General features: G+C 45.7%; 1 protein-coding gene across 1 annotated transcript in view; it reads left to right on the top strand.

The window, feature by feature from the left end:
- Positions 1-13,353, top strand: part of ENTREP2 (endosomal transmembrane epsin interactor 2) — an 878,750-nt gene extending 865,397 nt beyond the window's left edge. The window contains exon 11 of the mRNA XM_075855203.1: positions 12,690-13,353. Coding sequence (XP_075711318.1) covers positions 12,690-12,875 — 186 coding nt within the window. The 3' untranslated portion in view covers positions 12,876-13,353. The remainder of the gene's footprint in view (positions 1-12,689) is intronic.
- The last annotated feature ends 2,060 nt before the right edge of the window (positions 13,354-15,413 follow it).

Genomic DNA, 15,413 nt, shown 5'->3' with positions numbered 1-15,413 from the left:
GAAAACCCAAAATTTCAGAAAATTAGAATATTATATAAGCCCAATTTCAAAAATGATTTTTAATACCGAAATGTTGGCCTACTAAAAAGTATGTACAGTATATGCACTCAATACTTGGTCGGGGCTCCGACTCTGCATGAATTACTGCATCAATGCGGCGTGGCATGGGGGTGATCAGCCTGTGGCACTGCTGAGGTGGTATGGAAGCCCAGGTTCCTTTGATATCAGCCTTCACCTCATCTGCATTGTTGGTCTGGTGCCTCTCATCTTCCTTTTGACAATACCCCATAGATTCTCTATGGGGTTTTTATTTCAGGCGAGTTTGCTGGCCACTCAAGCGCAGTGTTACTGTGGTTATTAATCCAGGTATTGGTAATTTTGGCAGTGTGGGCAGGTGCCAAGTCCTGCTGGAAAATGAAATCAGCATCTCCATAAAGCTTGTCAGCAGAGGGAAGCATGAAGTGCTCGAAAATTTCCTGGTAGACGGCGGCGTTGACTCTGGACTTGATATAACACAGTGGACAAACACTGCTGCTCAGTGGTCAAAAGTTCTGTTTTCAGATGAAAGTCAATTTTGCATTTCATTTGGAAATCAAGGAGTCTGGAGGAAGAGTGGAGAGGCGTCAATCCAAGTTGCTTGCGGTCCAGTGTGAAGTTTCCACAGTCAGTGATGGTTTGGGGGCCATGTCATCTGCTGCTGTTGGTCCACTGTGTTATATCAAGTCCAGAGTCAACGCAGCCGTCTACCAGGAAATTTTAGAGCACTTCATGCTTCCCTCTGCTGACAAGATTTATGCTGATTTCATTTTCCAGCAGGACTTGGCACCTGCCCACATTGCCAAAGTACCAATACCTGGTTTAATAACCACAGTATTACTGTGCTTGATTGGCCAGCAAACTCCCCTGACCTACACCCCATAGAGAATTTATAGGGTATTGTCATGAGAGACGCCAAACCCAACAATGCAGAAGAGCTGAAGGCCGCTACCAAAGCAACCTGGGCTTCCATAACACCACAGCAGTGCCACAGGCTGATCGCCTCCATGCCACGCCACATTGATGCAGTAATTCATGCAAAAGGTGCCCCGACCAAGTATTGATTGCATATACTGTACATACTTTTCAGTAGGCCAACATTTCGGTATTAAAAATCATTTTTGAAATTGGGCTTATATAATATTCTAATTTTCTGAGACACTAAATTTTGGGTTTTCATTAACTGTTAGCCATAATCATCAACATTAAAAGAAAAAAAAGCTGAATCCATATAATATATGAGTTTGACTTTTTGCATTGAATTACTGAAATAAATTAACCTTTCGATGATATTACGGGCTTCACTTAACCCATAGTCATAGACTCCGGGAACACAGATATATATGCAACATCAGGTCCAGTTATACAATGAACATTGCATTTACCTTCATGCTTTATATCTGCATATCTCAATTTTAGTGTTTAGTGATCCTTTAAATTAGAGGCATAGCTAGCAGGGGGGCAGGGGGGACAGTGGCACTGGGCCCTCTGATATGTTGGGGCCCAGGGGCGGGCTGGGCCGGTCCCCCAGTGGTGGTGTATCCCTATCTCAACTATATTTTCGGCCTAAGGATGCAGATACAGTTGAATCCAGTGCTCAACCAAGGAGCCACACACTGCATAGAGTGGAGGAGCAGAGGGATCTCCTTCACTTATCGTGGGAACGAGGTTAGGCATACTTACCAACTGTCCCAAATTTACAGAGATAGACAAATTGCTGTCCCAGGACTTGTCCCAACAACAGCAACTCCTTTGGACGCAGATACAATTGAATACTATGGCAGAGCAGGAAACTATCCACTTCCTGCTCTGCCATTCACTCCTCCTGGAGCAAAATCTCCAGCCAAAGCGTTGCCGATGCCCTGGCCGGGGATTTCACTGCAGGAGGTGCCACTGACATCACTGCCCTTACATGGACAGTGAAGTCAGGGATCTCTCTATGAGCGGAATTCCCAGCCAGGGCATCAGCAATGCTTTGGCCAGGGATTCCGGAGCTGCAGGAGTAGCCTATGACTTCACTATATATATAAGGGCAGTGACGTCAGGGGCACCTCCTGCAATGGAATCAGCGGCCAGACCATTGCTGACGCCTGGACGGGGATTCCGCTCATAGAGGGAGCCGATGACTACGTCACTGTCCATATATGGACAATGAAGCCAGGGGCTCCTCCTGGAGCGTCGGAAATCCTGGCTTGCCGATGCCTGGCCAGGTATTCCGATCACATAGTGAGCCCATGACTTCACTGTCCATATAAGGGCAGTGACTTCAGGGGCAACTCCTGCAGCGGAATCCCTGGCCATGGTATTGCCGACACCTGGCCGGTTATTCTGCTCATAGAGGGAGCCACAATGGCTCTATCTAGAGGGATAGGGAGGGGTTATCTACAGTGGGAGTATGTGGCACTATGTACAGGGGGAGTATGTTGCCCTATATACAGGGGGATTATGTGGCACTATATACAGGGGGAGTGTGTGGCACTATATACAGGGGGAGTGTGTGGCACTATATACAGGGGGGCTGTGTGTGACATCATCTACAGGGGGTGTGTTTGGCATCATCTACAGGGGGATTGTGTGGCATCATCTACAGGGGTGTGTGGCATCATCTACAGGGGGGTTGGTATCATCTATGGTGGGTGTGTGGCATCATCTACAGGGTGTCTGTGTGGCATCACCTAAAGGGGGTCTGTGTGGCATCATCTACAGGGGTCTGCTTGGCACTATTTACAAAGGGTACTGTGGTATTATCTACGGAGGGCAATTTGGCACTATCTAAATGGGGGCCATGTGGAACTATCTTACAGGGGGCACTGTGGCATCATCTACAGGAAGCAGTGTGTGGCAATATCTACAGGGAGCAGTGTGTGGCAATATCTACAGGGAGCAGTGTGTGGCAATATCTACTGGGGGCAGTGTGTGGCAATATCTGCTGGGGGCAGTGTGGAGCACTATCTACAAGGGACACTGAGTGTGGCACTATCTATGCTGGTTTTTACGCTACCAGTAATGGTCAGCACATATCGCCTAGCCCTAAAGATTAAGTGAGACATCACCTGCCTGTAAACAACTAGATAACCAGAGACATACCGGCCACCAGATTAGTTGTTAGCATAACCAGTGTAAAAATTTTGTTCATTTTTTTGTATGCAGAAATTCTGGAAAGCCACGCCCACTAGCCATACCCACCATATAAACCATGCCCCCATAAGACACACCCACCAAAGACGCCACACCCTAAGTGTCCCTGGAAAATAAATCAAATGTTGGCAACTATGGGTTAGGTGAGTTTTCTTATTTCATTTTTTTTATTAGGCACTATAGGGCTTTATACTGTATGGGGGCAGGTGTGGGGCAATATACTCTGGGGGGCATTATGCTGTCGGTGTGGGCATTATATGGGGGCAGCTATGAGGGAATTATACTGTGTGTGTGGCACAATAGGGTCATTATCCTGTGTGGGGGAAGCTATGGGGGCATTATACTAAGTGGGGTGTACTATAGGGTCATTATACTGTGTGGGGCAGCTTTTGTGGCATTATTCTGTGTGTGGCAGCCATAAATGCATTATACTGTGTGGGGGCAGCTATAGGGGAATTATCCTGTGTGGGGGCAGCTATGAGGGCATTATCCTGTGGGGACAGCTATAGGGGAATTATACTGTGTGGTGGCTGCTATGGGGGCATTATCCTGTGTGGGGAGGCACTTTCAGAGCATTATACTGTATGATGGGCACTATGGAGGCATTATACTGTGTGGGCCCCTAAAGGGTTAATTGGTTAATTATACTGTGTGGGGGCCACTATAGGGGCATTATAATGTGTGGGGCCCCTAAAGGGTTAATTATACTGTGGGGGCCACCATGGGGGCATTACACTGTGCGGGGAGGCACTATACTGTGAATGGAATTACGTAAACAGCACAGCTCGCTATGCTACACTGTTTCTCTAACACCCATTCACTTCAATGGAAGCTTACAGAGAAAGCATATCACAGCAAACTACGCTGTCTACATAAGCCTGACCCCGCCGGATGCGCCTCTGCATGTAAACATGCATTAGGGGGCCCACTGGGTTGGGGCCCACTTAGATGTGTTTCGCCCATCCTCTGCTAAACCCCTAGTTACGCCTCTGCTTTAAATGTATTTCATAAAGTTTCTGTTCAATCTCATCTACCTTTACAACATTCTTCCTGTTGTTTCATATAAAATTATGCATTAAAGTGAATTTGTCAGCTTAATATGCTGTCCTACGTAGTGGCAGCATATCACATATATAGATCCATATTCCTAGTAACCGCATTACCTTCACCTCTCTGCACCTCCCCCGCCCCTGTCTGTAGTGACTGACAGACTGCCACAGAAAGGGCTGAGGGGAGGAAGGGGGAGCGTTGCCCTCATGAATACAGCTGACTCATATCATAACTAGGAGTTTGCTGTATTCTTCCAGGGCTCCTAATTTCCAAAAGACACAAAAAAAAACTGTTGTGCTGTTTTGGCTACTAGGGGTACGGACCTTTAGCTGTAATATGTTGCCCTAACATAGGGTAACATATTCAGCAGACAGATCTGCTTTAAAGAAGTATTGTCATCATGTTTTGGGAGCTATGGAACCGCGGCACGTTGGAGGAGCGGCTTGACCGGGTGGGGAGACGCTGCACATGCGCCAAGAGGCAGAGTCCGGCAGAAGCGCCGGACGAAGGGAAAGTGAAGGAGCATTTGGAGTGCTGTGAGGATGTTGATGGAGGAATTGATGGAGTGCGTGCGGGCGTTGGCGGCGGATCGTAGGCCTGCCTGCCTGCCGACGCAGGTGTCCGGTATGAGGTCCGCAGCGATGGATTCGTGGCGACCAGTGAGGAAGTCCAGGCCGCCTGTTCGTTTAAGCCCCAGCCCCATGCGGCCTACCAGGAGGTGCAGGAGCGTGAGCCCAGAGCGGCGGGCTGACGGGTGTAGGCGAAGAATGGCGGGCAGAGAGGTGTGGCCAGAGTCAAGGCCAGCGTCCGGATGGGGTCTTGCGAGGAGTGGCGCGTCGCCCATCAGAGACAGGATGGAGGTGGGGACCGGCAAGGCAATCTGTGACTGATGACAGATAATGGAGGTCGTCGATGAGGACGGTCAGCAGGGAGAGGAGTCGGGTGGATCGAGGAAGTCGTTTCACGGGTGCATCGAACAGGCGCAGCTCTGGAGGTTCGACTGGTCGGCGCCGTGCGGAGCAGGCTGATACAGTGGAATCGAGGAGGAGGTCTTCGGTGTATGGTCGGGAGACCTTATCACTTATGCCGCAGGGGGGTCGCTAGGCATGGATGGACACCGCTGGGGAGAGTTGTGGCGATCCGCCTCAACGGATCTTGGGGAGGCAGACGGACCTTCAGATGTCGGAGAGCGGTGGTGGACCATGGGGTCGGGCTTCAGGAGGTGGGGGTGAGTGCTGTGGTGCGTCTGGGGACGTAGTGAAGGTGTTAAGTGAAGTGAGGGATTTGCTATCATCCCAGGGTGGCCGCCCAGACCCGGTTGACCCTGGGGTGGTGGGAGCATGGAGATCGGTCCCGGGTTCGGTGTTTTTTTTCCCCAGCAGGTAGCGGGGCGGATCGGGAGGAGTGCTTGTCTCAGGTCGGGGAATCTTCTTTAGTGAGGGCTGTGGACACCCCGGCCTTGGGGGTGGGTCCCGTGGCAGACGTGGCCCATTGGAGTTCTTATTTGGCTTTCTCAGGTCCTTTGGGGGCTCACCAGAAGACCGAGGTCCGGGAGAAGATTGAGAAGGGGGAGTACGTGGAACTTTTTTCGCTATTGCCATTGAACGATTTCCCGGAAACCAAGGAAGCTGACGGAGCGGAAAAGCGGAAGAAACGGAAGGAGGAGCGAAAACGTCGATACCGGAAGATTCCAAATGCTTTTAGGAATTGGTTTGCGGCCGTTTTGTGTTTTTTGAATGTCTGGGGGTCGAAATTCCCGGATAGGATGTGCATCCTTGTTTTGCTACGTGGAATGTATTTTGGATGCTCTAAGACTTATGGGGGTTAGCGTGGTAGCGGTATGACAAACAATTTTGTCAACGTTTGGCATCTTGCCCATCTATGATGTGGGACCAAATGGACCTGCCGTTGTGGATGCGGTTGATGATGGCTCAGCGCCGGTCTCCTTTTCAGCCTGGGGCCGGAGGACAGTCCACTGGGGAAGCGGCGGTTAACAAGAAAGGATTATGTTTTCCGTTTAACGATGGCCAATGTAAAGCTGGGGTGTCGTGTTAATTCCGACATGAATGATCGGGGTGTGGGGGTTCGCACCCCTTCTCTAGTGGCTTTAAGCGCTCTGGAAAACGTCCGGGGAGTTTGGGAAAGGGGAGGACTCCGGTGAACCTCGGCGCGATGCTGCTGTGGTTAGGCCGATACGATAACAGACAGCATGCAACGTTATTGCAGGACGGGTTAACGGTGGGTTTTCTGATTCCTGGTAGTGGGGGGCGTGTGGATTAAGGTGGTTCGGGTAATCTCAAATCGGCGGTTCAATTACCGGATGTAGTCAGAGCCAAACTGAGCGCGGAAGTAGCTCTGGGTCGGATGGCGGGCCCCTTTTCATGCCCTCCTTTGGTGGATTTGAGGGTGTCCCCTTTGGGGGTGGTTCCAAAGAAGGAACCAGGGAAGTTTAGGATGATTCATCATCTTTCCTTACCTAGAGGAGCTTCAGTCAACGATGACATAGATAGGGAACTATGTTCAGTGTCATATACGTCCTTTGATCGGGCTGTTGATTTGGTTCGAGCTGGCCAAGGGGCTTTGTTGGCAAAGGCCGACATGGCGTCCGCTTTCCGCCTTCTCCCGATTCATCCCGAGAGTCACCATCTTTTAGGCTGTTTTTTTGATGGGGCTTATTTTGTGGATTTGTGCCTTTCGATGAGTTGCTCGTTGTCATGCTCCTACTTTGAGGCTTTTAGCACATTCGTGGAGTGGGTGGTTAAGGAATTGTCGGGTTGTGATAGCATCATTCATTACCTTGATGATTTCTTATGCGTGGGGCTGGCGGGATCCGGCATTTGTCGTCACATTCTGGACACGCTGATGACTGTTGCTCGGAAGTTTGGCATTCCGATGGCGGAGGACAAGACAATGAGTCCTGTTTCGTGTCTGACCTTTCTGGGGTTGGAATTGGATTCGGTGGCAGGTGTTTGTTGGCTGCCGGACGATAAATTGGCAGATCTAAGATCCGCGATAGCAAAACTTCAAGGCCTCAAGAAAGTGAATCTGCAGTCACTTCAATCTGTTTTGGGTAAGTTGAATTTTGCTTGCCGGGTCATTCCAATGAGGAGGATTTTTAGCAGACGTTTGTGCAAGGCGACCTCGGGAGTGGTGGCTCCCCATCATTATGTACGAATCACCAAGGATCACCGGGAGGATCTTCAAGTTTGGGACAATTTTTTGGTATCTTTCAACAGGGTTTTGGTATTTCAAGCGAGTTTGGTGGAGTTGGGTCTTCAGACTGATAAGCCCGGTAGTGTGGGCTTTTGAGCTCTGCTAGGCGCTAGGTGGTGCGCGTCAAAATGGCCCTCGTCCTGGTACGGTTCTTCTCTGCTGAGGAATTTGACCTTTGTGGAGCTGTTTCCGATTCCGATTCCAGTGGCGGTGTTAGGTGGGTGGTGTTTCTGGGAGTAGTACATGCAATTAATAATTTGTCTTCTGGTTCTGACCCGGTGGTTGAGGGTGTTGCAATGTTTACGTTTGAGTGTGCTGTTCCGGGCTAAACATGAGCCCGGGGTTTTGAATGTTGCAACTGACGCCCTTTCCCGTTTTCAGTGGGCTCGCTTCCGGGAGGTCGGATGCTCCTGCCCTTCCTGCCTGTGGTCCGTGGTCGTTCTGTGATGGACGAACTGCTGTGGAATTCCTTGGCGCCTCCTACTTGGAAATTTTATGTCAAGGCCTGTAGTGCATTTACGGCTTGGCGAAAGGAGTGTTGGAGTTTGGAGGGACGGCCAAAGTGTCTCGTGGATGCTCTTGAGGCTTTTGCGGTGCACTTGGGTGTGTCGGCACCTGGTGTGGAACGGAATTTGGCAGCCCAGGCCCTCCACTTTAAATTGGTGGGATGGGATAACGTAACTAAAGAATTTCGGATACGGCAGGCCTTGAAAGGGTTGAGGCGCCAAAAGAAGTCGGTGGACACCAGGTGGCTGATTACAGTGGATCTTTTGGACAGATTGATTGGGGGCTTGAATGGGATTTGTCTGTCGGAGTATGAGGTGGGGTTGTTTTCGGTAGGTTTTTCTTGGGCCTTTTTTGGGGCTTTTCGAGTAGGGGAGTTGGTAAGCGACAGTAGGACCCGCCCTGGGGGTATACGGATGGAGGATGTGTCGAGGGGGTTGTCAGAATATGGTTACGGGGGTCAAAAATGGATCAACTCCACAAAGGGGTGGCGGTGGTTCTGTCGGCCATTTCTGATACCCGGATCTGCCCAGTGGCCAATTTTGAGGGCTTCCTACGGTCCCGTGGGGCTGCTCTTCTGGGTACGCTGTTTGTTCATGAGGAGTGTTCCCCTCTTTCGCGTTACTAATTTTTAGCGGTACTCAGGAAAGGTATTGGTAAATTGGGGGGCAAGGAAACAGAATTTGGCACACATTCATTTAGGGTACTGCTACCAAAGCGGCGCGCCTGGGGCTTGGAGTGCTAGGGGTTAAACGAGTGGGAAGATGGAAGTCCGGGGCATACAAATGTTATGTTCGTCCTGGGCGGGTGTGGACTCCTGTGGTTTAGTGTGGTATGTTGTGTGATTGTGCAGGTAGTGACTTTGCTGTTGTTCACAGGCACCTCTCCGGCTGTGGCGTGGATCGTCGGTCACTCTTTTATCTACTGGGCTCATCGGAGGGCTGTAGTAAGACTAAACGGAGAGCAGCTTGGTTTTCCAATGGAAAAGTTGTTTGGCTACAGGGTCCTTCGGTGGGACGATGTAGTGAATGAAGTGATTTGTCTGGCAAGAATGGTTGGTCATCCGAAGATATTAGTGTTACACGTTGGAGGCAACGATCTGGGACAGCAGACTCAGAGGGATATGCTTCGAACCATGAAGAGGGATGTGGTCCGCCTGCTGGGAATGTTGCCTGCAGTTCGTTTGGTATGGTCGGAGATGGTGCCTCGGAAGGTGTAGAGATACGCCAGGGACTTTGGGGCATTATGCGGGTCCCGCGGCAAGGTTAACAAGGAGATGGCTTCATTTGTGCGTCTCCTTGGTGGTGTGGTGGTACGTCACCATCTGTTGGAAGGTGGGACGACTGGTTTGTTCCGTACGGATGGGGTCCATCTGACGAATGTTGGCTTGGACATATTCAACGTAGGGATGCAGGACAGCCGGGAAGAAGCCTTGGCGATGGTTGGGGGAGCGCAGCCGACATGAGGTGTCATACGGCTAGATTTTGGCGGGGGTTAGTCAGCATGGGGGGTGTGGTAGGCTGAAAAAAGGCAGTCTGAGCGCATGCTCACTCAGTTGTAAACTTGGTGGGTCATGAAGACCATCCCCTTCTGGGTAAAATGTTTAATTTTATGTTCATTTATGTTCATTTATGATTGATTTGGATAACAGGTTATGTTATATGGCTGGCTAACGTTTTTTGGGGTATCTGTACAGATGTACAGAGAGAGGTTGTAATTAATAAATCGCCTTGGCCAGAATTTTATTCCAACATATGTCTGAGTATTTATTTAGGTTGGTTAGTTAATAAAGGAGCAAGTTATCCCATTCACCGGTCATGGGAGCTACGGAGCCGCGGCACGTCGGGGGAGGAGCGGCTTCACCGGATGGGGAGACGCTGCGCATGCGCCACGAGGCAGAGTCCGGCAGAAGCGCCGGACGAAGGAAAGGTGAAGGAGCAATTGCCCGCCTGCCCATCCTGTGGAGAAGGAAGAGGAGGAGACATTAAGGGGGGGGGGGTTATGATGTTTATGGGGAACTGTTGGCAATTTTGTTGGGTTGCTTTGTGTTCAGTACAATTATATAAAAATTTTAAAAAAAGATAAATACTTTAAAAAATAAATATATAAATTAAAAAAAAATAAAAAAAAAATAAGAATAATTGGAAAGACAGAGGAAAATGCAAACTTACGCCTGAAAACTGGTGTCAATTTACAATTTGTACTTTGTGTTTTGTGGCCTTACTCTTGTTTCTGGTGTTGCTTGTAAGCAGATGGAGTAGCTTTGCATTGGGCTATTCCGATTGTGGGTTTGGGGGTTGTGTGGTTTTTGTCAAGGGGGTTAGTCAGCATGGAGGGTGTGGTAGGCTGAAAAAAGGGAGTCTGAGCGCATTCTAACTCAGTTGTAAACTCGGTGGGGCATGAAGACCATCCCCTTCCTGGTAAAATGTTTAATTTTATGTTAATTATGTTAATTTATGATTGATTTGGATAACTGGTTATATTATATGGCTGGCTAACGTTTTTTGGTGTATCTGTACAGATGTACAGAGAGAGGTTGTAATTAATTAATCGCCTTGGCCAGAATTTTATTCCAACATATGTCTCTGAGTATTTATTTAGGTTGGTTAGTTAATAAAGGAGCAAGTTATCCCATTCACCGGTCAATGTATGACACTGTAAAACCCTCAAGTCAAGAAGTGGAAATGAGGAAGCTTAGTGTAGCTTAGTGATTTGCTTCCAGTTAGGGCAAGTAATATTTTATAGGGGAAGTCCAATCATCAATGATTTTATATATATATATATATATATATATATATATATATATATATATATATATATATATTTATTTATTTATTTGTTTATATAGTAATTCTCATTGAACATTAGAATATATACATAGATAGATAGATAGATGTGTGTGTGTGTGTGTGTGTGTGTGTGTGTGTGTGTGTGTGCTTTCGTGTGTGTGTGTGTGTGCGTGTGTGTGTGTGTGTGTATGTGTGTGTGTGTGTCTATACATAGACCCTGCAGCTGAGGTTCTCTCTTTTCTTCAAATTTGTGTTTAGCATTAAAACCACACTTACAATTGTAATCTGAAACAGAGAGAAGCAATAGTGGACAGAAATGTAATACACGTGAGCCATTTATGAATGAATCCAGCTGATTTAACGGATTCCATTCATAAGTGAAACTTTAAACTTCTTTACTTTACAAATAAACCATCTCTTGGAATGCATAAGTAACTGTTCTGGTGTTTTACATGTGTTGTTCATAGAATCATTAGTTTTCCTTTACTAATCTTAGTCATAATTCAGATTAACACTTGGAATAATATAGTGTGATTTAGTTGGCATAAACTACTGGAAGACAAAGTTCCAGTGAAAAAAAAATAAAAAAAATTCAGTCACTCATTGTAAATATTCACTAGGGAGCCTTTCAAATTCTTAAATTAATACTTACTTTGCTCTACTATTTACTTGGCCCATGCTGTTGTAGAGAACTTATTAAAACTGTACGGCAAGAAATTCCATCTCAGCACCAAAGGATATCTCCGAAAATATAAGTTGTTTTATTTTACTGATTCTTTTCTCAGGAGATGGCAATGAGCGGACCTGATATGTCTTTCCAGAGTTTCCAGAGTTTCAAAATAATTTCTACCCCAGTTTCATGTACACAGTACTTTCATACAAAAACATATTACATTGGTCTGTTAAAGGGAACCTTTCACCTCCCCATGTATGTGCAGCTGAGTGCAGCATATAATGGGGAGGGCTGAACAAACCCTGGGGCACTTTACATATTTTTCCTACCCGTGTCGTTATATTTGGCGCCCGATACTTAAATAACCCCCTGAACTGTCAACAGGGCGTGTACTGGCAAGTGGCGTGTTACTAGAGCTGTGACACTGTCCAATCAGCTACGGACAGTGCCACATCAAATCACATGCAGCTACCCAATTTAAATTGACATTATATGTAAATCCCCTCACAAGTATATTAGGGCAGTCTTCTTATTACTGTATATACATTGTGTATGTTATCATATTCTTCTTTATATTTATGACCATCTTACTCACACTTACATCACCTACATTATTTATCAAGCAAGAACAGCCCCACAAAATAAGATTTGTCAGCTACCTAATATCCTGTACAATGTCTTCTTGAACTATTAAAAGATCAATACTCATTAATAAATTGAAGATAATCACTTACTCCCAGCCCTGGCGAGTGAGCTTCTATCCATCTTATGTTCTTGATTCTTCGAAGAAATGACATTTCCTCGAACATTTTACTTTGATGTAATGTATAGCATGCTAAAACAGCTCATGTCATTTACAATGTTGCTCATATGGTCATATAGTCAATCAGGCTCCTGCCCCACTTTTATATTACTTTTATATTACATACCCTTAATCTCTGGATCAATTACCCACCTCAACTAATCTAGTAAAGATTATTTATCAAACCAACCATCTCAATATCCTGCAGCAGAGACGCCCATAGTCTTACTGCTACGAATAATAAAGAAAACCTTTCTATGCTTTCTATGCTTATGGTTAAATATTCTTTCTTTAACACACGCTGGGTGCCCAATGTTATGATAACTGGCTTGGGTATCCAAAATTGGTCATAACCCATTAGTTGCCTTTCATAGTACTTATGCCATAGTTTATTCTAGTTTGTGTAGAGAGAGGTCACAATTTTATCTTCTACATTTGTTTTATTCATCTACTAAGTGTTAACGACTGTTTGTTTTATTAACAGGTGATTACAAGCTCTCAACACAGCGTCAGTATGTCAAGAAAACGACTGCAAGAAGATCTTCACCTACGAAGTTGTGGTGCACTCAGTTCTCCAGTGACATTTCTTCACAGGATACATCTAACACGAGAAATAGACCACGACAGACCACATAGTCTTATTGGAGTCTGCAGAGAAACCATTCTTTGACAACCAGTTTTTAAGATTGCATGCAAAGACTGAGGACATTTACATCCAATTCTGTCACCAACACTAATCAACAACATGGCATCTCCGATCTGGACATGGTCATGCATGGGAATACAGAATCCTTTTCAATAAGGGTCCCTGAATGTATTATGTTCTGCACCAACAATGCAAGCTTTATTTCCACACAAAAAAAGCCTTTTTGGAACAGATACCTGAAATTTTATCTATTTTTTAATTTAAAATAGAGATTTGGATATTGCTGCCATGTAGCTTCATTAAATGTATACCATGTTCTCAACAGCTGCCACCTCCCTCAGAAGGGAGCCATTATCTTGACCTGCAAACTTGCAGATAACATTTATAGAATAGTATATCTGTACCATCAATGAAAGGGAGCATAACATAACAGGAGATAAAATCTTCTGAAGAAGAAAACTCTTACAACCTCAGTGTTGTATTACTTTATGTACCTCAAATTGTTTTCACAAATTGATTTAATAAAAAAAAAAACCTGAAAAATCGTATCTGATTTTTTTTAATGAAACCCCAGTCTTAAAGAGGCTCTGTCACCACATTATAAGTGCTCTATCTCCTACATAAAGAGATTGGCGCTATAATGTAGGTGACAGCAGTGCTTTTTATTTAGAAAAACAATCTATTTTTACCACTTTATGAGCAATTTTTAGCTTTATGCTAATTAGTTTCTTAATGCCCAAGTGGGCGTGTTTTACTTTAGACCAAGTGGGCGTTGTACAGAGGAGTGTATGACGCTGACCAATCCGTGACCAATCAGCGTCATACACTTCTCTCCACCATTCATTTACACTGCACTAGCGATATAGCTATATCGTTATGTGCAGCCACATACACAAACACTAACATTACTGCAGTGTCCTGTTAATGAATATACATCACTACCAGCCAGGACGTGATGTTTATTCAGAATCCTGACACTTCTGAATCTTTTCTGTGAGATTTCCAGCAAGGCAAACGTAATCTCGCGAGATTACGATGTAAACTGCCATTTAAAACGAGATTATGTTTGCCTTGCTGGAAATCTCACAGAAAACATTCAGAAGTGTCAGGATTGTGAATAAACATCACGTCCTGGCTGGAGGTAATGTATATTCATTATCAGGACACTGCAATAATGTTAGTGTTTGTGTATGTAGCTGCACATAACGATATAACTATATCGCTATGTGTTGTGTTAATGGAGAGAAGTGTATGATGCTGATTGGTCAGCGTCATACACTCCTCTGTACAACGCCCACTTGGTCTAAAGTAAAAACACGCCCACTTGGGCATTAAGAAACTAATTAGCATAAAGCTAAAAATCGCTCATAAAGTGGTAAAAATAGATAGTTTTTCTAAATAAAAAGCATTACTGTCACCTACATTACAGCGCCCATCTCCTTATGTAGAAGATAGGGCACTTATAATGTGATGACAGAGCCTCTTTAAAAAAAATAGTCCACTCATGGAGTAGACAAGAGGCTTTGGATGATCTGGGATGTGAATATTGTATATCTTGTAATAATTAAAAGAAGAACTGCAGAAATATTACGTTTATGGAAATAGCAGCTTTAATTATTACTATAATTTTTCAACTAATGTAACTTATTCTACAAACTGGAAAAGTCAGAGACTTTCCCATTAACTTCCTTTTCATTTATTACATTTCCTGTCAACATGGCCGTTAAGTACAATTTATTAATTCAACAGAAAATTAAAAAAAAAACTCAACAATTAAAGGGGCTTTCCCATCAGAGACATTTATGACATATCCACAGAATATGTCATAAATGTCAGATAGATATGGGTCCCACCTCTGGGACCCGCACCTATCGCTAAAACGGTTCCCACTAAACCCCATTCTACAGCTCTGTGTTGTGGCTGAAGAGTGTGATTTTCGACCATGAATTACGGAAAAAGCGTAGCTCGCATGCTACGCTGCTTCCGTAACTGCCATAGACTACTATGGGAGTTATGGAAACAGCGCAGCTCAGCGATCTACGCTGTTTCCGTAATTCATGGTCGGGAATCACACTCTTCAACCACAACAAAGCAGTAAAACGGGGTTTAGGGGGCCCCGTTCTAGAGATAGGTGCGGGTCCCAGCGGTTGGACTCGTATCTATCTGACATTTATGACATATTCTGTGGATATGCCATAAATATCTCTGATGGTAAAACCCCTTTAAGTATAATATCAAATTTACAGTATTTCATGCAGGGCCGGCTCCAGGTTTATGTGGGCCCTTGGGCGACACAGACTTAGTGGGCCCCTTTGCGGGGAAACTGACGGCGGCAGTAAAATGCCAAAAATCGTCACTTTGTGCCCCATATAGATGTCAGGCCCTGTTTATGCCCCCATATAAAAGTTAGGCCTCCAGTTTGTACCCCAATAAATTTAGTACCCTCTGTAGATAGTGCCACACAGCACCCTTCTCCCAGGCGGTGGCACACAGCTCCTGATGTCACTGTCTATATATGGACAGTGTTGTCAGGGGCAACCCGAGATCCATAGTCCTGGGCAG

This window comes from Rhinoderma darwinii, chromosome 3 (assembly GCF_050947455.1).
Source record: "Rhinoderma darwinii isolate aRhiDar2 chromosome 3, aRhiDar2.hap1, whole genome shotgun sequence".
Classification (NCBI taxonomy): Eukaryota; Metazoa; Chordata; class Amphibia; order Anura; family Rhinodermatidae; genus Rhinoderma; species Rhinoderma darwinii.
Note: the sequence above shows the minus strand (reverse complement) of the source record. Positions and strands in the feature narration are given on the sequence as shown.